The following is a 26,347-nucleotide window of genomic DNA, read 5'->3' as shown; positions in this document are numbered from 1 at the left end:
GATTCTTCTTTGTCTATCTTGCTTGTTATTTCTTCAGAGTTCCAACAGATTTGTCAGGCATGACTTTCCCTTGAGGAAGCCATGCTGACTTTGGCCTGTTTGATCATATGCGTTCATGTTCCCCGAAATCTCATCCTTAATGATCAACTCCGCCATCTTCCCAGCTACTGAGGTCAGACTAATTGACCTATAGTTTCCTTTCTTTTACTTCTCTCCCTTGAAGAGTGGAGTAACATCTGCAATTTTCCAGTCCTCCAGAACCATGCTAGAATCCATTGGTTCTTGAGAAATCATTACTAATGCCTCTACAAACTCTTCTTCCACCTCTTGTAGAACCCTGGGCTGCAGACAATCTGGTCCAGGTGCCATATCTACCTTCAGACCTTTCAGTTTCCAAGAACCTTCTCAATATTAATGGCAACTTCACTTCCTTCTGCCCCCTGACACTCTCAAACTTACGACATACTGCTTGTGTCTTCAGTGATGGCTGATGCAAGCTACTTATTAGCTTGACCCCCAGTACTACCTCTCCAGCACCGTTTTCCAGTGGTCTGATATCTGCTCTTGCCTCTTTTATACTCTGTACATCTTCCAGTATTATTAGCTAGTTTACCTTCATATTCCATCTTTTTATCCTTTGACATTTTAGTTGCCTTCTGTTGGTTTTTAAAAGCCTCCCAATCCTTTAACTTTCCACTAATTTTTGCTCTATTATATGCCTGTATTTGACTTTTATGTTGCCTTCGACTTGTCAGCCATAATTGCATCATGCTGCCTTTAAAATACTACCACTACTTTGGGATGCATCTATCCTGCGCCTTTCAAATTGCTCCCAGAAACTCCAGCTGTTGCTGCTCTGCCATCATCCCTACTTGAGTTTCCTTTCAGACGATTTTGGCCAGCTCCTCTCTCATTCCTTTGTAATTCCCTTTACTTCACTGTAATACATCTAACTTTAGCTATTTCTTCTCAAATTGTAGGGTGAATTCTGCCATATTATGAGAACTGGCCCCTAAGGGTTCCTTTACCTTAAGGTCTCTAATCAAATCTGGTTCATTGCATGATTCCCAATCCAAAATAGCATATCCCCTGTGGGCTCAACATGAGCTGCTCTAAAAAGATATATCGTAGGTATTCTACAAAACCTCCCTCTTGGGATCCAGTACCAACCTGATTTTCTGAACCTATCTGCATATTAAAATCCCGCTTGACTATTGTAACATTGCCCTTCAAAGGAGGATGCCTCCTACTCATTAAGTGCCATTTATTTTTTAGTTAAAATTTTAAGGTTATTATTGTAGCTCTATGTTATAAGCCTGGCATTCTTGCCATATCGTCCCCATCTCACTCAATAGCCTATGTTGCAATTGAACTATAACCTTGTCCATTTAAATTCAAACTATGATATCTCTTGGCATCTGTGATTGCCTAATTCTATAATGTTACCTTCTCTGCCCTGACTCAGCACACCTGTTGAAGCACTCATTTATGTCTCCATTACTTCTAGTCTCCATTGCCCCCCTTGCAGACATCTTAGTTTTTGCCTTCCATCAGAAATCTGTTGAACATATCCCATCCCAGCATCAAGCCCTGACTATCCATTACCCATGAATGTTTTAATATATATTACTTCCAAATATTGCATGCTTTGCATCTTGGTATTTAACATTCTCCCTATAGCCTCAAGCCTTACATGCCCTCACCCCTCTTCCCCTCATCTTCTTATTCAGTACTTGTCATTTGTCTTCACTCAGGGTAGCCGATCATGGCTTCAGACTGCTAGCTGCTTTGATCTAGAATTCACTCCTTAAACCTTTATGTTACTGCATCTCTTAGACTTAAAAGCTTTTCTTTAATCTAACCTGGACTTTTGGTCTCTCCTTTACCTACGTTAACTCAAGTTTTTATCTGCAGTGTTCCTTTGGGAAATTATGCAATCCAGAGGCACTATATTAATATCAATGGCATTATAGAGCTTATACAGCCCTCTTTTTACTATCTACGTCTTAAAGCCCATGTTCAAACTACTGTGCAGAAATTGTTTCTGTTGCAAATTTTGTGATAATACTTGCTCTGGTTTTATTTTACTGTGCACTTGCCGCTGTTTCTTGTTGCCTTTGAAACACCAGCAATGACTTGTGGCTTGGAGCAGAGCCTACAAAATCTAATGGGAAAGAATATCATTTTGTACGCATCTAATTCATTGGATTAATTATTTTTTTTGTGAATAAATTTACCAGAATGGGCAATTTTCTGCAATCACTTCATTAGTTAGTTTTTGGTACAACCATTCATTTTAGGTAAAAATGCAGTTCACATTTTACTGTTTGGCTTGATGAATCTGGTGTAACTCCTGTATAAGATGACTTTGCAATACATTTTCTTAAAAAAGCTGGGATTATCTAGCATACTGTAATTAAAAATTGTTGGCTAAATTGCAGAAGCTGGCGATGCAAGGTAAACATTTTGGAGATGTCATTTGTGAATAAAGGAACAGTTAACATTTCAGTGTGCTGTTGACATATTTCAAAAGTTGATATATTTAACTTGTAGACAAGCAAGAGGTAGTGGAGAGCGATGGGGAAAAGGAGGGAATAATATCTGGTAAGATAGGAACAAGAAAAGATGAGTGACGCTGTCTATTGTCAACTCTGAGGATGTGCTAAAGGCATATTCTTGAAATAGAAACCTTTTCAGGGAAGACATTCAATAGAAGAACAGAGGAGAAAAATAAAAAGCTGGAACCCAGGTAAAGAACATAGCAGTTCCTGGAAATGTGAAATTAAGTGTGCTAGGAAAGCCAAGTGAGTCAACTTCTATGGAGAGAGAAAAACTGAGCTATATCAGAACTGGACAGAGATCAGAAAAGAGAAAAGAAATGGAAATGCTCGAGATTTGAAGCAAAACATTCAGTGCAAGTAGCAAGTGTAATTTTGTTACTGCTTCAGGAAGTACATTTACGAAATAATTTAATGAGCTGGATTGTGTTACTTTCCAGCTGGTGGCTTTGTATAGAACATCAGTTATGTCAGTTCTGTCCTTCCATGACTATTCTTTGCAGCACAGAATTTTGGAATGAACTAGGGGTCAGATTCTGCTCCATCTAGCCTCATGCTTCACTACTAGAATTGGTATTCAGTCCAGGCTGAGCACACGATGTCTTAAGCTGAGGGTCCAAATGCATTTCATATTCTTGAACATTATACCAGAAATGGCTGTTGGCATAGCCTCTATTTTTGTTGAAAGGGTAACTGCAGGTAATGTATTTTACTTTAGTCTACCTAATTGTAATAGACTTAACTATTTATATTTCTTAAAAGAGCTTCTAAATTTATTTTAATATTCCCCGATGTTGTTAATTGAATTCTTTTGAATAGGTTTTAAGTATCCCACACTATTAAATGTCAAATACAATCTAATAAAAGCACGTCAGATCAGTATTGTTTTTTTTTCATCTGACGTGGAGAGGATGTTTCCTATAGTGGGGGAGTTCAGGACCGGGGGGCACAGCTTGTGAATAAAAGGATGTTGCAGAGAACAGAGATGAGGAATTTCTTTAGCCAGTGGGTGATGAATCTGTGGAATTCATTGCTACAGATGGCTGTGAATGCCAAGTCATTGACTATATTTAAAACAGAGGTTAATAGGTTCTTGATTGTAAGGGTGTCAAAGATTGCAAGGAGAAGGCAGGTAAATGGGGTTGAGAGGGGTAATAAATCAGCTATGATGGAATGGTGGATCAGACTTGATGGTCTGAATGACCTAATTATGCTCCCATGTTTTATGGTCTCATGGGGCCTATTCACCACTTTATTCATTTTCCAGCATACAGTTGTCACTGTAAATTCAGCATTCATTGTTCTCTAACTGTCCCTGAGATGCTGGTGATCTGCCTTTTGCTGTTACGGCCTTTCGTGTGAGGTACTCCAGCAGCCCTGTAATGAATCTGGAGATTAGGTGAGGATGAAGGAACAACAATATACTTCCAAGTCAGGGTGGTATACAACATGGAAAATCTTTAAATGGTGGTGTTCCCAGCACCTACTATACCATTTTCCTCCACCTTCAGGCTAGTGGTTATGGGTTTGGGAGATGCTGTTGGACTTGCGGAGGCAAGTTTATGTAGTGATTTCTGCAGCCACTGTGTTCGCGAAGGAGCTGAATGGTTAGAGTGGTAGGTTGGCTGATAGCTGGATTGCTTAATACCGAATAGCTTAATATGAATTGTTGATCTGCATTTATTAAGACACAATGGATAGTATGCCATTAAGCTCCTGGCTTGTGCCTTTGTAGATGGTGGAAAGGCTTTTAGCATATGAGGTGGTAAGTCACTCACTGCAGGATGTCCATCTCTATTATCTACTCTTTAGCTACAGTATTTCTGGCTGGTTCAATTGAGTTTCTGGACAGTGGTGATCCTAATAAGTTGTTAATGGGCAGTCTGTTGAAAGTGACGCAGAAGCTGAGCCTCTTTCGTTGGAGATTATCGTTACTTGGTGCTTTTTGTAGTGTGGATGTTATCTGCCACTTGTCACACTATGTGTAAGTGTTGTCTAGGTCTTGCTGCATATCAGCATGGACTGCTTCATTTGCTGAGTAAGGAATTGTGAACTATATTGAACATTGCTGTCATTCCACTTCTGAGCTTACGAGAGAAGCAAGGTCATTAATCAAATAACTGAACATGATTAGCCTGGAACGCTGCTCTGAAGAACTCGTGCATTGATGTCCTGGTGCTCCAAGCAGCATAATCAGCTTTTCTATGAAATATGAATCCAGCCAATGCAATTTTTTTAACCACACAAAACATCTTTTAAATTTCTCCATATTGTATTACTCAGTTCTCTGCTGCATATTTGGACCAAGGCAGTGATCACATCTGGAGCAGATTGGTTGTAGTAACAACTAGGCTGGATATTGTTGAGCAGGGTATTGGTGATGAAGTGTTGCTTTAAAAGCACTGTTGGTGACAGCTTCCTTCGCGTTAGCTGGATTGAATTCATCCTGCCTTTTCCGAATGGGCCATGAAACATAGTAAATTTTTCTCACAAGGTAGATTATGGCATTGTAACTCTACTGGAACTTATCTCTTGTCTTGGCTAGTCCGGGAGCAAGGGTCTTTACCTCCCATCAGTGATACTGTGTTCTTTGTATTTGCTGTGTCCAGCACATTCATCCATTTCTTGAAAGCAGGTGGAATGAACTGAATTGGCAGGAAAGCACCTACTGCAAGGGTATGGTTCTCAGAAGGAAGCTGAGATGGATTACTTACTCCACTCCACCTCTGTCTGGCTGAACGTGGTTGTGAATGCTTCAGCCGTTAACACTCACATGCTGGGCCCTGCTGTCATTCAGAGTTGTGATATTCATGAATCCCCTTTTTAGCCATTATAATTGTCCATCACTATTCAAGACAATTAAAATCAAAATTTGCAGAGGCTGTAATAAAGTCAAAATGTTGGAAGTGCTCAGGTCAGGCTGCATTTCTCCAAAGAGAAGCAATTAATATTTCTCAGAACTGAAGAGGAGTGAGGAAACTATGTTACGCAGATAGGAGGGTGAAACTGGGATGCCTGTGGGGATCAACTGCAAACAAGTTTATCTGGTTATTGAGTGAATAGGAGCTGTTAGAGAATGAGAATGTAGTTCCGAAATGCAGAGCAGGAAGACATGTCAACAGGTCCTCCTGGCAGAGGTAGAAAGGCAAAATCACAGATGGACATTTGAAATATGTAGGAAACTTGATTTATCTGAAGTTGTGGAATTGTTTCTCAATTCCAGAAGGATACAACATGCCCAAACCGAAGATGATTTGTTGTACCTCAAGTGTGTATTGTGCCTCTGTGTAACACTACAGGATACCGCAGACTGGTCAGTGGATAGCAACATGACAGGATGTCTTTGATTTTCTTAAAGTTGAGTCTGTAAATCTGAAATAAAACCAGAAAGTGTTGGAAACCGTTCACGGGCTAGGCAGCATCTCTGGAAAGTGAAGAGTTAACACATTGGGTCAGAGAATTTTTCAGGTCTGAGAAAGTGATTTTTTATTTTAAAAAAGGCAATTTTAAATTGCTGAGGTGTCAGGAGGGAGCAATTGGACAAAGGACATAACTGAAAAGGTGAGACCAGATCAAATGGGTTAAAAGGATAGATGGACAGTGATAATGCTGTTTTGTGATATGTATTGCTAACTGCAGGACTGTGAAGTGGCCAGCAGGTCTAGCTCTACTAAAAGGGGTGGGGCGGGGGGAGAGATAGAAATAGCTAGTTCTGAAGAAAAAGTTAGTCACCTAACAATGGAGAATTCAGTATAGAGTCTGGAAAGTTGCAACGTGTCGCATGGGAGTATAAATGTCTCTTAAGCTTGCTTAGAACCTCAGTGTAACATTGTGGAGGCCATATATACTGGTCACAGTGGGATATGCAATTAAAGTGGCCAACAACCGGAAACTTGGTCAGTCCAGTGGACCAAATGCAGGTGTTGTGCAAAGTGATTGCCCAGTCTGTGTTCGGTTCCTCCAGTACATGTGCACACTGAAATAAAGAAACTGGAGGAATGACAGCAGTTGCAAGCTGAATTGAACCATGATCTGACCAACTATCTTTTACCGTAATTGGGTGTTATCAACATAGTTGCAATCTTTGCCAATAGTTGGGAACTGTATTTTTCCTAGTTACCATGACTGAAAGTATATTTTGTGATTGTGAAATTTAAATGGCAAATGAATGTTTGTGAAAGAATCTTTTTTGCAAATGTGAAAATGTCATCGATAAAATAATTAATTCCAGGGCATCATTTAGATTTGACAATCATAGCACTAACTTCTAAAGGCTTCAGCTTTTTGGAAATTGCATGATTTCTCAAATGTTGCCCATTCATGGATTGTAATTCACAGCATGTAAAATATTTCAAGATAATTTTTGGAAAAATTTGCAGAGAAATAAAGTAGTATAGGAAACAAATCTGGAAGAGGTGTGTGTTTCATAGTTAGTGATCATGTTGAATTTTAGCCATGTCCACATTGTTGAAAGCTAATATGCACAGCAAAATAAAAATAAATCCATTGTGCTTTGTTGTCCCACCTATTTTTGCAGGTTGAGGATGAGCCTTTTAATCCAGATTATGTGGAAGTAGATCGAATACTTGATGTCTCACATAGCATTGATAAAGATAGTGGAGAGGTAACATATTTTACTGACTTTTCTGAAAGTTATTTTGCAAGAAATCTTAGAATTAAAAGTGCTTTTATATATATTATTTCCCCTATTTGGGTGTGGTTCTTTGCCTTCATTAAGTGTGGTGCAATTTGTTCAGTTTCATTGAAGTGACAATTGAAAGAATTATCTTTTTTTTAAGATGAACTAAATCTTATATTAATGTGTACTGAAGTCCAAAGGCCATTATTTTCACTTTATTACATATGGTTGAGCAGTGAACAATATTGGTTAATAATCATTTCCTCTTGAAAAATACTGTTTAAATTAATTTATTCTCTCCACAGTTCCCAACTAAGCATCTTTAAAATTCTTGGATGGTTCACATGAGAATTTCACTCAATAACCATAGTCAGGAATTGAAGATTAATATTAATTTTGAAGTGTACTTTCAATTGTTTAATTCTTTTTCAACTTGAGTACGTGTTTTATTCCAACTTGTAGTATTGTTGCCATTTATTTTTAGCCTGTATCTAGGTTTATTGCCTTTATTGGTATGTCTCTTGTGGTTGCATTCAAAATACAGCATGGAGTTTTTACTGTGTTGATGTAAAGAGATCATTATTATAAATGTTATGATTAAGAATCATTGCATCAATGAAACACTGCATAGCAATCTGGCATTGATGACCCAAGACCTGTAACAAAACAGATGACTGTCAACCATCCTCAAATATGATTCAGTTCAGGATCAATTAAAGTACTGTAAACAATATTGCCTATTCAGCAATACTTGTATCGTATGAATGAGCAGGAAAATCTTTACCTTACTAATTTGTGCCAAGCTCTGTGCTCGAATGGATGTTAGTTTTGTCTGATTTTTAGGAATGAGAAACTACTGGACTTAATTGCTGTTTCAGGTTGCTAATCAATGAATTCTATTGGAAGTATGTACATGAGAGCCCCAAAATGGGCTGTTTATGCAGTGAGTAGTTGAAGACCAAATTTGAATTTCCACGAAGAATAAGATTGTGGAAAACAACGATCCTTCCATTAGAGCAAGTTATGAGAAAACATGGAAATTTTCAAATGTATGAAAGCTAGAGAATATTAGGTGGATTTAAGATCAGGTTTAATATCACTGGCATATGTCATAAAATCTGTTAACTTTACAGCAGCAGTACTATGAAATACATGATATATGAATAAAGAATACTGAATTGCAGAAAATATGTCAATTAAATAGTTAAGTTAAAAGTAAGTAGTGTAAAAAAGACAATAAAAAGTAGTGAGAAACTGAAAAATAGATTTTGTAGGAAGAACCATAAATGGAGTCTGTCTTAAACTTGTTAAAACTTGCGTCAGAACACAATGCATGGTTGATAATGGATCAAAGGAACAAATTCAGGTTCCATGTATGTTGTGACATCATTCTTAACTACAAAAAGACAATAAATGTTTTGAAGAACTTGTTGAAATGAACTTTTACAGACTGGTGTGAAATTGATCTTGAAGCAATGTGTTCATTTATCACTTAAATCTTGTGTATGGCATGACCTAAACATTGTCATATTTAAAAAGAAATTGTGTAGAAATTGTATTCATTGTAAATTAGGTTGTTAACTTAAAAACTGAACTCTTTAGTTGAATCAGACTTATTATTATGGACACAATGTGAAATTTTTGTTTTGTGTCAGCAGTACAGTGCAAAGCAAATCTATAAATTAGAAAAATAAATAGTGCAAAGAATGGTAGAATGTTGAAATCTGATTGTGGTGGGGGAAGAAGTTGTTCCTAAATTTCTGAGTGTCTACAAGCTCCTGTACCTCAAGTTAGTAACAAGAAGAGGGCATGTCCCAGATGCTAAGGTTTCTTAATGATGGATGATGCCACGTTGAGGCACCAACTCCTGAAAGTGTTCTCTGGTAGGGGAGGGTTCTGCCCATGAGTCTGTAACCCTCTGCAGCTTCTTCTAGTTTTGTGCATTTGGGTTCCATACCAGGCTACGATTAACCAGTCAAAATGCTCTCCAGAAATTTGCAAAGGTCTACAATGACATTACAAATCTCCTCAAATTCCCAACAGAGTTTCTGGTGTGCCTTCCTTGTAATTACATCAATGTGTTGGGCCTGTGAGATGGCTCTTTAGAGCAGATTGTGGTTGAGCCTCCTTGGGGAACGGCAATTCTGAATTTGGTGTTATGTAACTACCCAGATTTGATTAGGGAGCTTAAGGTAGAGGAATCCTTTGGAGACAGTGATCATAGTATGATAGAATTCACCCTGCAGTTTTGGAGGGAGAAGATAAAGTCAGATGTATCAGTATTACAATGCAGTAAAAGGAGTTACAGAGACATGAGCGAGGAGCTGGCCAAAATTGATTGGAAGGGGAGATATGCAGGGATGACAGAAGAACAGCAAAGACTGGAAGCAATTAAGAAGGTGTAGAAAAGATAAATCCCAAAGATTGATTAGTATTCTAAAGAGAGGATGAGGGAACTATGGCTGGCAAAGGAACTCAAAGATTAAAATCAAAACAAAGGGCATATAGTATAGCAAAATTAGCTGGAAGGTAGAGGATCGGGAAGCTCTTAAAAACTAACAGATGGCAACTAAACAGCCATAAGGGGAGAAAAGATGAAATATGAAAGTAAGTTAGTTAATAATGTAAAAGACGACACAAAATGTTTTTTTTCTGATAGGTAAAGAGTAAAAGTGGATATTGGACCACTGGAGAGGAAATAATGGGTGATAAAGAAATAGCAGACAAACTTAAATATTTTGCATCAGTCTTCACAGTAGAAGTCATTAGCAGAATGCCAGAAATGTGAGAGTGTCAGGGGACAGAAGTAAGTGTGATTGCTTTACTAAGGAGAATGTACTTGGGACCCTGAAAAGTCTGAAGGTAGATAAGTCACTTGGTCCAGGTGGACTGCACCCCAGGCTTCTGAAAGAGCTAGATGAAGTGATTGTGGAGGCATTAGTAATGATCTTTCAAGAATCACTAGTTTCTGAAATGGTTCCAGAGGACTGAAAAATTGCAAAATTTTCTCATCTCTTTAAGAAGGGTGGGAGGCAGAAGACAAGAAATAGTAGGACAGTTAGCTTGCCTTCAGTGGTTGGGAAGATGTTGGAATCAATTATTAAGGATGAGATTTCAGGGTACTTGGGAGAATATGATCAAATTGGCCAAAGTTAGCTTGGTTTCCTTAAGGGGAAATCGTGCCTTGCATATCTGTTGGAATTTTTTGCGGAAGTAACATTCAGGCTACATCCACACTAGACCGGATAAATCTATAACCGAAGCTTCTTCTCTTCATTTTGACCCTCCGTCACACTGAAATGGAGTTTACCTCCCCCGAAAATGGAGATTTTCTAAAACGCCCTCCAGAGTGTGTAAATTTGAAAACGCCAATTGTGCAGAGCAGTGTGGACGGGGTAAATGGATACTTTTAAAAATGCTGCCATGACGTACCTGCACAGATGGCGGCAGCACGGCATTTCATTGTTTTCTTGAATGCAAACCCCCACACAGCCTAACAATTTCAGAACAGACAGCAACGAGACTGAAGCCAGAAGAGTTAGAGATGTACTCACCAAATACTTTGACCCATAGCTTACTGAATAAATAAGTATAATCACTTTGCCCTTTTTTCTGTCCTTGCTTGTATGAAGGTGGTTTACCTAAATGTGTAACAGCCTAATGTAACATTGTATGGAAATACAAGAAAACACTGATGCAGACATGTTTTATACATTTTACAGGGTGCTTTATTAATGCAACAGAGTTAGTCAGTTTTTCAATGTTCGTTGTCAGCCGTGTCATACTGTCCGTGAACTCCCTGTCGGTTGCCTCCATACGCTCCAGTATTTGTTTTTTTTTTAAGTTTTAAGTCCTCCTCTGTGAGAGCCAAGAGCAATTCCTTTTAAGTTTTTCTAGTCTAACTGGACAAACATGCACCAAGTATACCGTTTCCTCTTCGCTTGTTTTCCTTGTGTCCTGTGCATGCCCAGTAGGAGGAGATTTGCCCAAATATCCATTCTAATGTGGACGGAGATATTTTCAAAAACGCCTGGTGTGGACGCCTATCATTTTTACGCGAAACCGGCATTTTCAAAATTATCTGGTCTAGTGTGGACGTAGCCTCAGAATAGATAATAGAATTGGTGGATGTTGTGAACTTGGATTTTCAGAAGGCCTTTGACAAGGTGGCGCACATGAGGCTGCTGAACAAGGTAAGTGCCCATGGTATTGCAGGAAAGATGATAGTACGGACAAAAGATTGGCAGACTGGCAGAAGGCAGAGTGAGAATAAAGAGTGCCTTTTCTGGTTGGCTGCTGGCAGAGGACAGAGTTGGGACCAATTTTTTTCACGTTCTATGAACTGTCAATAATTTGGATGATGGAATTGATGGCTTTTTGGACAAATTAGCAGATGTTGTAGGTGGAGTGGTGAGTAGTGTTGAGAAAGCAGTGTTTCTGCAGAAGGACTTACACAAGGGGTTCCTAACCATTTTATGCCATTAACCGAGGGGTCTGTGGACCCCAGTTTGCGAATCCCTGACTTACAGAGACAGGACCTAGAAGAAGTGGCAAATGGGAGGTGGGGTGGGGGGAGAGACTGTGGCTATTTACTCTATCATGCATCTTATCATCTTGTACACCTCTCTCAAGTCATCAAAACAGATAAAATGTATAAGAGAATGCAATTTCTGAAAATTATTCTTTTGAATCAGCATATTTTTTTTATGAATTTTCAACAATGGAGGATTTTCCACTGGATTCCATAATGAAGAATGAAGCAGTACAACAAGATAAGTTAAAGTAGGTGAACATTAAGGCCATAAAATGATATGGAGATAGACACAAATATCAGAAGCATAATGTTAATAAACTAGATAAAATAATAATTTTGAGGGACTTTAAATAAATCTGTTAACAGAAAAGTGACCAGCCATCAGCATAAAATATTGACAATTGATGTAGTATGATAATTGCAGACATTTAAAGTGGAGTTTGGAGGTGCAGTAAAAAATATTTTCTGTTATAAGATTGAGACAAGCAGCAATAATAGGGCTTCATGAATGAATCAAGAAATTGGGCAGTAAGTGAGGATAAGAAAAGAAGCTTATATCATGTACGTAGCCAAGGACTGTGTAACATGAAAGGATTTTGGAGAATTAAAATAAATTTGAAGACACAATCTATAAAATTAGGGTAATAAGGAACATAAAATAATAACATTCTGAAGGGTCTAGTGGATGCAGAGTGATTATTTCTACTTGTGAAGAAGAACATAACTAGTTAACATCATTATAAGATGATGCCCAAATAAAACCTCAAAAACAAAAGGGTGCAACAAATCTGGAAGAAAATGAGGTGGTGGAATCAAAGGATGATATGGATGGAGACTTGTAAAGTGGGGGGGGGGGGAAGAGCTAAAACAAGCATGAAGTGGTTAACATAAAAGATTCTGCAGCTGCTAGAAATCCAGAGCAACACACACAAAATGCTGGAGGAACTCAGCAGGACAGGCAACATCTGTGGAAATAAATAAATAGCTGACATTTGAGACCAAGACCCTTCATCAGGACTTGAAAGGAAGGTGGAAGATGCCAGAATAAGGAGGTGGCGGGGGGGGGGGGCAAGAGTACAATCTAGAAGGTGATAGGTGAAGGTCGATGGGAGGGGGAGGGGGGTGAACTAAGAAGCTAGGAGGTAGTAGACAAAGGACCATAGAAAAACTAATTTGAGAAGACAATGGAAGAATGAAAAGGTGGAGGGGCACCAGGGGGATGTGATAGCCAGGTGAGAAGAAGAGTTCACAGGAGGGTCTGAGTCGGGATATGAAAAAAGGAAAGAGATGGGGGGAAAATTACAAGAAGTTGGAGCTAATCTGAATGGAATATAATGTATTGTTCCTCTAACTTGAGCTTTGCCTTATTGTGCCAGAAGAGGCAGCCATGGACCGACATGTCATAATGGGGCTTGAAATTGAAATGGTTGGCCAACAGGAAATCCTGCCTTTTGTGGATGGAACAAAGGTGCTCAACAAAGCAGTCCTCCAATCTACGTTGGGTCTCACCAATATAGTGGAGGTCGCATGGGAGCACTAATAACAGTCGGCAATCCTAACAGATTCTCAGGTGAAACGTTGACTCACTTGGAAGGAGTGTTTCAGGCCCTGAATGGAGGTGAGGGAGGTGGTGGAGGGGCAGGTGTCACATTTATACTTACAGGGATAAATGCCAGGAGGGAGATTAGTGGGGAGGAGCTAATTGACAAGGGAATCATGGAGGGAGCAATCCCTGAAGAAAGGGTAGAGTTGGGTGAAGGGAAAGATGAGTTAGGATCCCGTTGAAGATGCTGTGGTGAGTAATTTGCGTCCTAACCCCCAAAGCCTGGCAACCATCTACAAAGCTCAAGCTACGAGTGTTATGGAGTACCCTACTTCGATCAGTTAACAACACTAAAGAAACTGAATACCGTACAGAACATAGCTGCCTGATTGATGATCATTCACAATTATTCATTCCACCACCATCACGTTGTAGCAGCAGTTTGGACCATCGACAGGATGTAGTGCAGCAATAAGTCAGCATCTTCCAAAGCTATGATCACTACCAGTTACAAGGACAGTGGCAGCAAAAGCGTGGAAGCACCACCATTTGCAAGTTGACCTCCAAGCTACACATCTTCCTGACATGGAAGTACATTGCCATTCCTTCATTGGTGGGTCAAAGCCTTGCAGCTCTTCCAGAACAGCTTCATAGGTAAGAAAGGATCTAATGCTTTATAGGCATACCAATACATTGACTGCACTGGTTCAAGAAGGCAGCTTGCCATCAATTTGTCAAGGGCAACTAGATGTGGGTTTTGCAGGCTAACCCAGCGTCCCTTGAATAATAAAGAAGATAACATAGACACCTATTTGAAAGGAGAACACTAATCCCTTTCAATAACCAAGGAATTTCAGCATAGTACACTGACGGGCTTTAACACGTAGTTCCCAATTGCATTGCTGCCCAACCATAAATTGCAGCAGTCCTTGGTTGCTATTAATCTGGGCATTGATTTCGCCTCCAATCAATGTGAGCGAAATGTGGTATTTTGTTCCAAAAATAAGCCTGCCTTGTTACAATTAAGCACTTGTCCAGGCAGAAAAAGAAAAACATTCTCAAATGATTTCAGCCAACACTTCTATAAATTCCTTGGTTGCCTCCTAATCATAATTAACAGCTTCACTACTTCTTTCATGTTATACAAATTCACACGAGCCTTTAACCAACAAGATCCTTGACTTGCCAAAACCGTCTCTATTTTATCCTTGGCTCTCAGGTTTTTTAACCTCATGGAACATCCTGAAGCAAGCTGTTTATTTTGATTCTCAACTGAGTCATTTTTTAAAAAATTATCCAGAAACATGAGATTGGGGCTTGATAACTGCACTGGATTTTATTGGCTTTGAGCTTTCATGTTCTTTAATCCATTCTTTATCATTCAGAATGAATGTGGCTAAACCCAGAGGTGGCAACATCTAGTTACTATTTCTACTGTATTGGCACTGACAAAATATTTTCCCCTTACTGTGATTATTTGATACTTTCTTCCCCCTTCACATATGTTTACAAAGGCAAAAGTTGAAATTGCTTCATCGTCTCAAGCAGTTATCTGGCAGCCACAACAGACAGTAGCATAAAAAATAATCATATGCCCTACTCTCATGAGCTCAAGTAGTTCCCAGTTTTGCATATCTATCCACAAAAGTTTATGCAGATAGAAAATTTTTATGCAGTCTAATTTGTCTAAGTTGCATGTTAGCAGTCTTGAGAGAATCTCTTAATGGACTTTCAGGGTGCTGAGCATCTGTGAACTAGTACCCAGGTTGAGATAACTCTCCTGCATACTCATCAAGCTACTGCAGATTTATACCTTTCAACTTGCTTTCCAACTCCTTAATCATGATTTCTGTATGCATCCTGCTTCACAGTTAGGGTAGACCCACCAGAGATGATAACTGGGCACACATTCTAGGAGAAATCCTGTAAACCCTTGTTATTGACTTCAAACCCTAGAAGACCATCTAATCATGTGATGGTTACTTGCTGCCCTGCAGCTAATAAAATGCATTGGTAACTTCAACACAAACTGAGCTGGCTGAGTGTTGAAGGGTGAGGCAGAGTCTGGAGCAGGAGTAAGGAGAACCAACATGGGATAAATCTACTTCATCCTTTCTAGGTACATCTATCTAGCATGGTTGATAAAAGTGATTACTAAGCAAACCTTAGAAACAAAATGCTATGTGAACTGTAGGCATTATTATGTGGCATTTATCATCCTGAGTGAAACAGATTCAATACAGATCTAGCAACTCAAAACTAAGTGTTCATGATTCACTGTAAATCATCAGCAACAGCACAGCTACAATGCCTGTAAAAAAGTATTCCCCTCCCCGAGGTTTTCATGTTTTATTTTTTTACAACATTGAATCACAGTGGATTTAATTTGTTTTTTCAACACTGATCAACAGAAAAGGCTCTTTCATGTCAAAGTGAAAGCAGATTTCTACAAAGTGATCGAAATTAATTACAAGTATAAAGCAAAATAATGGATTACATAAGTATTCACCCACTTCCAGTCAGTATTTAGCAGATGCCCCTGTGGCAGCAATTACAGCCTTAAGTCTGTATGGATAGGTCTCTATCAGCTTTGCACATCTGGACACAGCAATTTTTCCCCATTCTTCTTTACAAAATGCTCAAGTTCTGTCAGATTACATGGGGATTGTGAGTGAACACCCCTTTTCAAGTCCAGCCACACATTCTCAATTGGATTGAGGTCTGGACTCTGACTTGGCATTCTTTGTTGTTTTTAAGCCATTCATGTGTAGCTTGGCTTTATGCTTGGGGTCACTGTCTTGCTGGAAAACAAATCTTGTCCCAAGTCTCAGTTCCCTTGCAGACTGCATCAGGCTTGACCTCCAGGATTTCCCTACATTTTGCTGCATACATTTTACCATCTACCTTCACAAGCCTTTCAGGGCCTGTTGAAGTGAAGCATCCACAGAACATGATGCAGGCCACCACCATGCTTAGGGATGGGATGGTGTGTTTTTGATGTGTGGTGTTTGGCTTATGCCAAAATGAGAGTTCAGTTTGATGACCAAAAACCTAAATATTGGCTTCATCAGACCATAAAACCTTCCAGCTGACTTCAGGGACTCCCACATGCCTTCTAGCAAACTCTAGCCAAGATTTCATGGGAGTTTTTTTCAACAGTGGCTTTCTCTTTGTCACTCTCCCATCTTAACTACTGAAACTTGTAACTCCTCCAGAGATGTCATAGGTCTCCTGGTGGCCTCCATAACTATCCCCTCATAATCACTCAATTTTTGACAACACCCTGCTCTAGGCAGATTTACAGCTGTGCCATATTCTTTCCATTTCTTGATGATTGACTTAACTGTACTCCAAGGGATATTCAGTGACCTGGAAATATTCTTGTATCCATCTCCTGACTTGTGCTTTTCAAATTACCTTTTTGCGGAGTTGCTTGGAGTGTTCTTTTGTTGTCTTGGTGTAGTTTTTGCTAAGATACTGACTCTCTAGCATATGGACCTTCTAGATACAGGTGTATTTTAACTACAATCAATTGAAACACCTTGACTGCACACAAGTGATCTCCATTTAACTAATTATGTGACTTCTAAAACTAATTGGCCACACCAGTATGATTTTGTGTGCCATATTAGGTGGGGGGGGGGGGGAGATGGTGAATGAATACTTATGCAATCAATTATTTTGTGTTTATATTTGTAATTAATTTAGATCATTTTGCCAAGATCTGTTTTTCACTTTGACAGTAAGAGTCTTTTTCTGTTGATCAGTGTCAGAAAAGCCAAATTAAATCCACCGGTTCAATGTTGTAAAACAATAAAACATGAAAAACTTATGGGGGTGGAGTGAATACTTTTTACGGGGACTGTATATTCCATAATAGCTGATGACATTAGAGTTCAATTTGCAACTTTTTTCATCAAATCAGTTAAGCAGCCTGGAGGAGCTTAGAAAACTAGGCCAGGAGCAGCATCTGCCTGGGCGGTAGTTATCTGCAGTGTGCACCATCTGCAAAGATAAGTAACATCTCATGAAGGTTTCAGTAGAACATCTGACATTCGTGGCTTTTTATTTCTTGAAAAACCTGACTAATACGTGCATGGGAGTGTTATCACCTACAAGTTCTCTTCAAGCTTCACAGCATCCTGATTGTAAAATGTATCTTAATTATTGGTCTTAGGCCTGCAACAACATTAAAAGTTACTGTGAAGTTACCTCCTTAAGACTGCAGAGGTCTGGACCATCTACCACTTTAAATATAAATGCTGGTCAAATCATATGCATTCATGTCCCTTTTTTTTAACAATAATTTCTGGAATACTTTAAAAGCTCCAATATTTCACACCTTAATATTTTTAATTTGTGCATTCATTTTAATGAATCTTTTTATTTCTATAGAGGAGTATGCAGGACTGTATGTATGACAAATCCAGATACTATCAAATGCAATTATGATATGCCTCCTTTGGGCTTGTAATTTCAAATATGAAAGCAATTACAGAATCCCATTCACTATTGTCATGGGCTTTACATATGCACACCAATCTGTGTTCCAGCTAATGATTTCTCTTGTTTAAGGAATAAAATATTTGATGATGATTATTTTAAAACTATATTTGAAGGATGTGGTCATTCCAGCAGTGATGTATTTAATTACTTTTCACTTCTGCTTTACAAGTATTGCCATCTGCTGGGATATAATTCTTTTAAATGCTTTAGTAAGATGTATAACATTTTCTTTAATGATGTAATTTGATCTCAATGATCAGTATCGGCAGTTCTGAATATTGGAGATCACTGTGTTTTGTTGAGATTGATATATTCTTGCTTTCAGATCAATGGCTATCAATTGGACAATTATATTTTGACTTTATTATCTTTAAGCCTAGGAATTACTAGGGTATTTTGAAATCCTATAGACAATTTTCCTGCTAAGGACCTTCCTGGACTCCAAAGTCTACTAATGCACCACCTGATGCTATACTAATCCTAGTTGACTGCATTAATTCCAAATCCCCTGCACTCTACTCATTCAAGTCCTAAATGTTACTGTTCCAGCCTCTGCCATATCTAGTAACGCATTCCAGCAAACTACAAGTCTTTGTATGAAAAGTATATACTTCAGATCCCCATTGGACCTTCTCCCACTCAACTTAAACCTATGCCCTTCAGTTCTAGACACCCCTACTAAAAGTAATGGGGCACTAGTCTGTCTACTCCTGTCTCTTCATTCTGGGGGAAAATGAACAAAGTCCATGCAATCGCTCTTTATTTTTATTTATTTAGAGATACAGTTCAGTTAAGGACTTTCCAGCCCACTGAACTTTGCAGGCCAGCAGCCTGCTGATGTAATCATCTCCTAGTTGCAGGACAATTAAGACTTCTAATCCAGGCCACATCCAGATTAATCTTGTTTGTACTCTCTAGTTTAATTACATATTTCATTAGCCTGGAGACCAGAACTGCACAGGATACTCCCAAGTGCATACCAACCAACGTTTTGTACAACTAACCTGTCCCAAATTTTATGCTGTTATACTGGATGTCCATTGGATGTTTTCTTTCTGAGATGCCTGTACTTTCACAACAGAAAGCAAATCAAGCATGTTGGTTGAGGTTATTTGCATTTCACCTAGCTGTGGTCTTATTTGGAGATAATGGACTAGAAGATCAATTTTAAATGGTTGCAATTATGCCTCAAAATAGAGAATGTTGATTGCTTGAAAATTATAGGAAGGTGAAGAATTGATTAAATCATATAGAATTTATAACAGTTTTGGAGCAAAAATAAGTTCCCTTTTCATGAACTTCTAAATATTCCTATACAACAAATTAATTTGTAATTTTCTGCCAAAAATGTTTCCTTTTCATTTAGAGATTCCTTAAATAGTTTAACTTTCGCATTGTAGTTTCAACTAATATTGGCAAAATAAGTGTATGCATATAAGATTATTAATCCCAAATAGATTAATTCTAATGGTCTTCAAAACAGCCAGTCACCCATTATTTGGTGAAGTGGTGTTCTCTTCCATATGAAGAAAGCACCTGGGAACTGAAACTTGACACAGACCAAGACAAAATTGAAGAATTTCAGCAGCTACAAGCCATGACACCAAGAACCGAGTACATGGTGAGTTCAAAATTCTGTGTTTGTGTTTCAGGCTTTTAAAAAAAAAGCACTTAAGGCTTGATTAGGGTGGCTGGGATTTGGGTATGAACAGAAGTTGGTTTAATGGGAAAAGAGAGTCTTGTGGAAATGAGTAAATAATGGCCAATCAATAAATCATTGGCCCCATAGAAAATTTATCTTTGACACTAAGTGTTTATTCATAACAAAAATCGTATTTTTTCAGTGCTTAACGGGTGAGCTAAGTACAGTTAAATGTATTTGTGAATCTGTAAAATGTGCTTAAAGATTGTTTTTTACATCAATTGTTACTGAGCATGAATTAGCAATGTATTTCATAAGTGCCAGATAAGACACTTATAACAATTACAGCACATGGGATTGCAGTTTCAACCTAAGGGTTAGAATGCAAAGTACTCGGATCTACAGTGGCAGTAGATTTTGTGCAGTGGGGCACAATATTTAAGGTTCTTGTGATATGCTGTTATTTGAACATATGACAAGATTTCCGTTTTAATTAAACTCCATCAAAAGACAGACTGTTTTGTTGTTCATTCTGCTAGTGTGATGTTGCTGTATGGTTGCAAATAGTTGACTTTTGGCTTTCCTATTAAATCCTTCTGATCCTGAGGCATTAATCATCTCCACTTGAAGTGGTGTTAAGACTTGAGCAAATTCAATAAACAACAGGGTATTTTGAAGAGGGCGATGGACTTGATTAAATGTAAAGAAAAGAAAATTCCTGCCCCATTCAGGGAAGAATATACATGTGATTGAGGAAGTGTAAGGAAGATCTACCTTAATTCCTAGCATAGAGTGGAATGGTTTATCTTTTAGAAGAGATTAAGTAGACTGGGCATAGGTTTCTAATGACTGGGAAGTCTAGAAGTTGTGGATGTAGTTTCTCCATAAGCATTGCTCATTCAGTATTGAGGTGGAACCTAAAACACTTCGGAGGTTTAGTCACTGAATAAGCTTCAAGGCAGATTGATAAGCTTTTGGAAATTAATGGAATTGAGTGTGGTGTTAATACAGCAGTTAAAGTAAATAAACCTATGTTTTAAAGTTTATCAGAACAAGATGTCATCTGTATGACATGGTAAATCTCACTTTTTCCATTAGTGGCATTATCTCAAATAAAGTGACACAATTGGAGTATTGTAATGTGAAACTAAGCATGTTGGGATCACTTGTATGGGCTGATGAATCTCTACCTGGAGCGTTATGGAGGCTAAAGTATTAAGCATTTAATGAGGATTTTTTTTGAAAGATCAGGGAATTGAGGGCTTAGGAAATGGCACCGATGAAGTGACACCTGGACCATATAAGCTTTCATCATGCTGGGGTTAGGGGCGAGTGGCCTACTCCTCTGCTATTATGCTCTTGTGTTAATGATGAAAGATGTCACAGAATTAATTTAGCCATTATCTTATTTATTGGCCAAGCAGCCACATGGAGGTAAATGGCCAATCTTGCTTCCTGCTAACGCACCAAGAAATGTTTTCTTTTAAAGAAGTCCTTTTTGGGGAAAAAATAGAGAATTGAGTTTTTCTTAAGGAAATAAAATCAGGAAATGTTATTGAAGCTTTACACGCCATTGGTTGAGATCTTTTTGAAATATTCTACACAGTTCTAGAAACTTTTAATGGAAGGGAGATTAACGTTCTGAAAATGATTTGGTTTAAATCATTTGAATGCCATTTAGGAGCACTTGGGTATCAAAGCCAAGGCTTGAAAAAGATTCATGATCTGAAGAGGTTTTTAAAAATTTTAGAGGTAATGGTTAAAAGAATATTCAGAAGTTGGTTTCTGCATCTTTAATGGAAGTTCTTAAACCATGGAATGCTTTCTCGTAATGGTTAATGAGGGAAAGAAAAGTGTTTTGTTATTGGATAAACATTTCAAAGGATTTCTTGAGAATGGCAAAGTAGGGTTAGTGAGTTCAGGTCCAGTTGAAGACCTAGCTTTGGTTTAATGGAGCACATATTTGCCAGCTGTGCTTAGAATATTATTGAAATGATGATGCATGCTCAGTTCAAATTAGGGAAGTAGTATAGAAATACTTTACTAAGGCTTTTGCAATAATTGAGAAAGTTATCAGTAAACCAGACAGAAAGGTAGCTTAATTGAGTCAAAAGCTTTTGGATTCTGATTTAGAAAATTAATTAAGGAATTTAGTCAGAAGCTGATTAGAGAGTAATGTGTACTGATGAAAAAGAGGCACGCTTGTTAATTTTACATGTCTGGCCCAGTTCCATAAAAATATTGTTAATATTTGCCTGTATCTGAAAGGAACGACCACGTCCAGAATTCTGGACCAAGTTGGAACATTCTAGAGATTATAAAAACGGCAATCAACTCAGGGAATACCAGCTGGAGGGCGTAAACTGGCTACTCTTCAATTGGTACAACAGGTGGGTTATTTTGATTTCAAAATAGTGAGGAGTAAGAAATGAAACCTCAAAGGCTCGTATTTGTCAGCTTAAGTGCTAAAAGCTGACCAGAATTGCTTGGCTGCAGTATTGGACAGAAGCTTAACAACTCACATTAATAAGTAGTGTAGCTGTTAGAGTGCCGCTATTACAGCTCGGGCGTCAGAGTTTGGAGTTCAATTCTGACGATATCTCTAAGGAATCTGTACGTCCTCCCTGTAGAATGTGTGGGTTCCTCCCACAGTCCAGAGACGTACCAGTTAGTAGGTTAATTGGTCTTTGTAAATTGTTCCTTGAGTAGGCTAGGGTTAAATCGGGTTTGCTGTGCAGTGTGGCTGGAAAGGCCTATTCCACACTGTATCTCAGAAAATGAACAAAGAGACAAACAAATAGAATTACTCTATTAACTTGGCAAAGCACCTGGGTGCAAAACATGAACTTAATGGTCAAGATTTTTTTTGAAGAGAGATGAGAATGTGGACCTTTGGCCCAGAATGTAATAATATTGCTTCTGTCTTTCCAACAAAAACTGTTGCAGTAATTAATAGTTTGGAACTATCAAACATCATCTACATCAGGGTTTTTCACAAATAGGCAGTAAGACATAAAGGCTGCTCCACCATTTCATCATGGCTGATCCATTTTCTCTTACAGCAGCATTCTTCTGCCTTCTCCTTGTAACCTTTAATGCTCTAACTAATCAGGTACCTGTCAAGCTCTGCTTTAAATATACTCAATGACTTGGCCTCCACAGGTGTCCATGGCAATGAATTCCACATTTTCACTACCCTCTGGCAAAAGAAATTTCTCCTCATCTCTGTTCTAAGTGGATCGCCTTCTATTCTGAGGTTGTGCCTTCTGGTGCTTAACTCCTCTACTGTAGGAAATTTTGACATTCATTCTATTCTATACCTTCCAATATTCAATAGGTTTCAATAAGGTCCGCCCCCACCCCCTTTCATTTTTTTTTTCTAAACTCCAGCAAGTCCCGGCTAGGGTGACTTGTGGAGGACTATTTCAAGAGCAAACAAATAATTCCAAGTGGTGTTGGAGGCGACATCGGATGCACGTCAACCCTGGCTGGGTTTGCAGGACATCCTACAAACATCAACATCAACCCAACATCATGAATAGCAGCATTGCTTCACTACCAGACATTCCCAATGCCTTTTATGCATACTTTGAAAGGGAGAATACAACTACATCTGTGAGGATCCTTGCTGCGCCTGATGACCCTGTGATCTATCTCTAATGCAGACATCAGACAGTTTTTTGGGACAGTGAACTCTGCCAAGGTGATAAGCCCCAATGGTGTACCTGGTAAGGCTCTGAAAACTTGTGCTAACCACCTGACAGGTGTATTCAAAAACATTTTCAATCTCTCACTCCTGCGGGCGGAAGTTTCCGCCTGCTTCAAACTGGCAACAATTATACTACTGCCCAAGAAGTCTAGTGTGAGCTGCCCCAACAACTATTGTCCAGTAGCACTCACATCTCAGGTGAGAAAAATTGTTTTGGGAGTTTGGTCATGGCTAGAATCAACTCCTGCCTCAGCAAGGACCTGGACCCACTGCAATTCGCCGCAATAGGTCTATGGCTGACACAATCTCAATGGTTCTTCATGCGGCCTTAGATCACCTGGACAATGCAAACACCTATGTCAGGGTACTGGTCGTTGATTATAGCTCAGCATTTAACACTATCATTCCTGCAGTCCTGATTGAAAAGCTACAGAACCTTGGCCCCCCATACCTCTCTCTGCAAACGGATCCTTGACATCCTAACCAGAAGACAACAATTTGTGCAGATTGGTAATAATCTCCTCGCTGACAACCAACATGAGCACACCTCAGGGATGTATGTTTAGTCCAATGGTCTACTCTCTATACCATGACTGTGGCTAGGCATAGGTCAAATGCTGTCTATAAATTTGTTGATAATACAACCATTGTTGGCAAAATCTCAGATGAAGACGAGAGGGCGTACAGGAGCGAGATATACCAGCTAGCTGGATGGTGTTGCATCAACAACCTTGTACTCAAAGTCAGTAAGATGAAAGAGCTGATTGTGAACTTCAGAAAGAGTAAGACGAGGGAACACGAATCAATGCTCATAGAGGGATCAGAAGTGGAGCGACTGAGCAATCTCAAGTTTCTGGGTGTCAATATCTCTGAGGATCTAACCTGGTCCCAACCTATCGATGCAGCTATCAAGAATGCCTCTTCCATAGACCTATTGTGGCTATATTTCATTAGAAGTTTGAGGAGCTTTGGTTTGTCAACTGAAACACTCAAACTTCTACAAATGTAGTGTGGAGAACATTCTGACTGGCTACATCACTGTCTGGTATGGGGGGGGGCAGTGGTGGTGACTACTGCACAGGATCGAAGGAAGCTACAGAAAGTAGAAAATTAGTCACCTCCATCATGAATTACTAGCTTCTGTAGTATCCAAGACGTCTTCAAGGAGTGGTGCTTCAGAAAGGTGGTGTCCATTATTAAGGACCCCCATCACCCAGGACGTGCCCTCTTCTCATTGTTACCATCAAGAAGGAGGTACAGAAGCCTAAAGGCACACACTCAGAGATTCAGGAACAGCTTCTTCCCCTCTGCCATCTGATTTCTAAATGGACATTGACCCCATGAACCTCACTTCTTTATTATTTCTGTCTAAGTCCTTCTGAAGATTGATTTTCTGCTTCCTTAACACTACTCACATTGTCTGCAGACTTGGCATCAAAGTCATCAATTCGGTCATCCACATTGACAGGTAACTTGAAAAGAAACAGTCCCAACACCGACTCCTGCAGAACAACGGCAACAACATCTCCTCCACAATCTCCATCAGCACAGGCGCACTGCTCTACTCACTTTACTCTTATAGCTGTGTGACCAAGCACAGCTCCAATGCCATATTTAAGTTTGCTGATGGCACCATTGTTGTTGGCCGGATCAAATGTGGTGATGAATCAGCATATAGGAGGGAGACTGAAAATCTGGCCGAGTAGTTCCTCAACAACAACCTCTCAATGTCAGCAAGACCAAGGAGCTGGTTATTGGCTTAAGGAAGAGGAAACCGGAGGTCCATGAGCTAATCCTCATTGGGATGTCAGAGGTGGAGAGTTTCATCAACTTTAAATTCCTTAGCGTTATCATTTCGGAGGACCTGCCCTGGGTGCAGCGTGGAAGTGCAATTACGAAGGAAGCACGGCAGTACCTCTGCATCATTAGAAGTTTGCGAAGATTCGGCATGCATCTAAAACTTTGATAAACTTCTATTGATGTGTGGTGGAGAGTATATTGACTGGTTGCATCACAGCCTGGTCTGGAAACATCAATGCCTTTGAATGGAAAATCATACAAAAAAAGTAGTGGATGCAGTCCATTCCATCAGAGGTAAAGCCCTCCCTACTATTGAGCAGATCTAAACGGAGTGTTGTTGCAGGAAGACTACATCCATCATCGGGGCTCCCACCATGGATACTTTTCACTGCTACCATCAGGAAGAAGGTACAGGAGCCTCAGGGTTCACACCACCAGGTTCAGAAACAGTTATTGCCTGCGAGCCACTGAGGATAACTTTGCTCAACTTCACTTGCCCCATCACTGAGTTGTTCCCACAAGCTATGCACTCACTTTCAAAGACTCTTCATCTCATGTTCTCCATTTATTGCTTACTTATTTATTATTGCTTTTTTTCTTTTGTATTTGCATAGTTTGTTATCTTTTACACATTGGTTTTTGTCCACCCTTTTGGATGTAGTCTTTCATTGATTCTATTAATGGTTTTTGGATTTACTGAGCATGGCCTCAAGGAAACGAATCTGAGGGTTGTATGTGGTGACAATATGTACTTCGATAATATATTTACTTTGAACACCACTATTCACTGCCAACCAGACAAGGCCCCTTTATTCTCACTCTTTGCTCATGCCAGTCAGCCAATCTTCTATCCATGCTAGTACTTTTCCTGCAGTACTGTGGGCTGTTAGCTTGTTAAAGCAACCTCATGTATAGTGCCTTGTCAAAGACCTTCTGAAAACCAAATAAACAATATCCACTGACTCTCCTTTGTCGATATGTCCTGTTATTTTCTCAAAGGTTTCCAACAGGTATGTCAGGCTAGATTTCCCTTAAGGCAACCGTGCTGACTTTGACCTATTTTATCATGTTCCTCCAAATACCTGAAACTTCATCCTTAATAACGTACTTCAATATCTTTCCCAACCTCTGAGGTCAAGGTAACTGGCCTATAATTTACTACTTCTGCCTCCCTCCCTTCTTAAAGGGTAGAGTGACATGTGCAATTTTCCAGTCCTCCAGAATCATTCCAGAATCTCGTGATTCTTGGAAGATCATTACTAATGCCTCAACATCCTACCCCTTTCAGAACCCTGGGGTATAACGCATCTGGTCCAGGTGACTTGGAGTCACAGAATCATAGAACACTACAGCACAGAAACAGGCCTTTTGGCCCATCCCATCTAGTCCATGCTGAACCATTAATCTGCCTGGTCT

At 39.2% G+C, this 26,347-nt stretch overlaps 1 protein-coding gene across 6 annotated transcripts in view; it reads left to right on the top strand.

Annotated features, from left to right (window-relative positions):
• Positions 1-26,347, top strand: part of chd7 (chromodomain helicase DNA binding protein 7) — a 232,204-nt gene that overhangs the window by 130,934 nt on the left and 74,923 nt on the right. For all 6 annotated transcript variants that reach the window (XM_072254598.1, XM_072254614.1, XM_072254623.1 and 3 more), the window contains 3 exons: positions 7,096-7,182; positions 19,264-19,401; positions 21,691-21,812. In XM_072254598.1, the coding sequence (XP_072110699.1) occupies positions 7,096-7,182; positions 19,264-19,401; positions 21,691-21,812 (347 nt within the window). The remainder of the gene's footprint in view (positions 1-7,095; positions 7,183-19,263; positions 19,402-21,690; positions 21,813-26,347) is intronic.

The sequence above is a fragment of the Mobula birostris genome, chromosome 1 (genome assembly GCF_030028105.1).
Source record: "Mobula birostris isolate sMobBir1 chromosome 1, sMobBir1.hap1, whole genome shotgun sequence".
Taxonomy (NCBI): domain Eukaryota; kingdom Metazoa; phylum Chordata; class Chondrichthyes; order Myliobatiformes; family Myliobatidae; genus Mobula; species Mobula birostris.
This window is presented reverse-complemented; position numbering and strand designations above follow the sequence as displayed.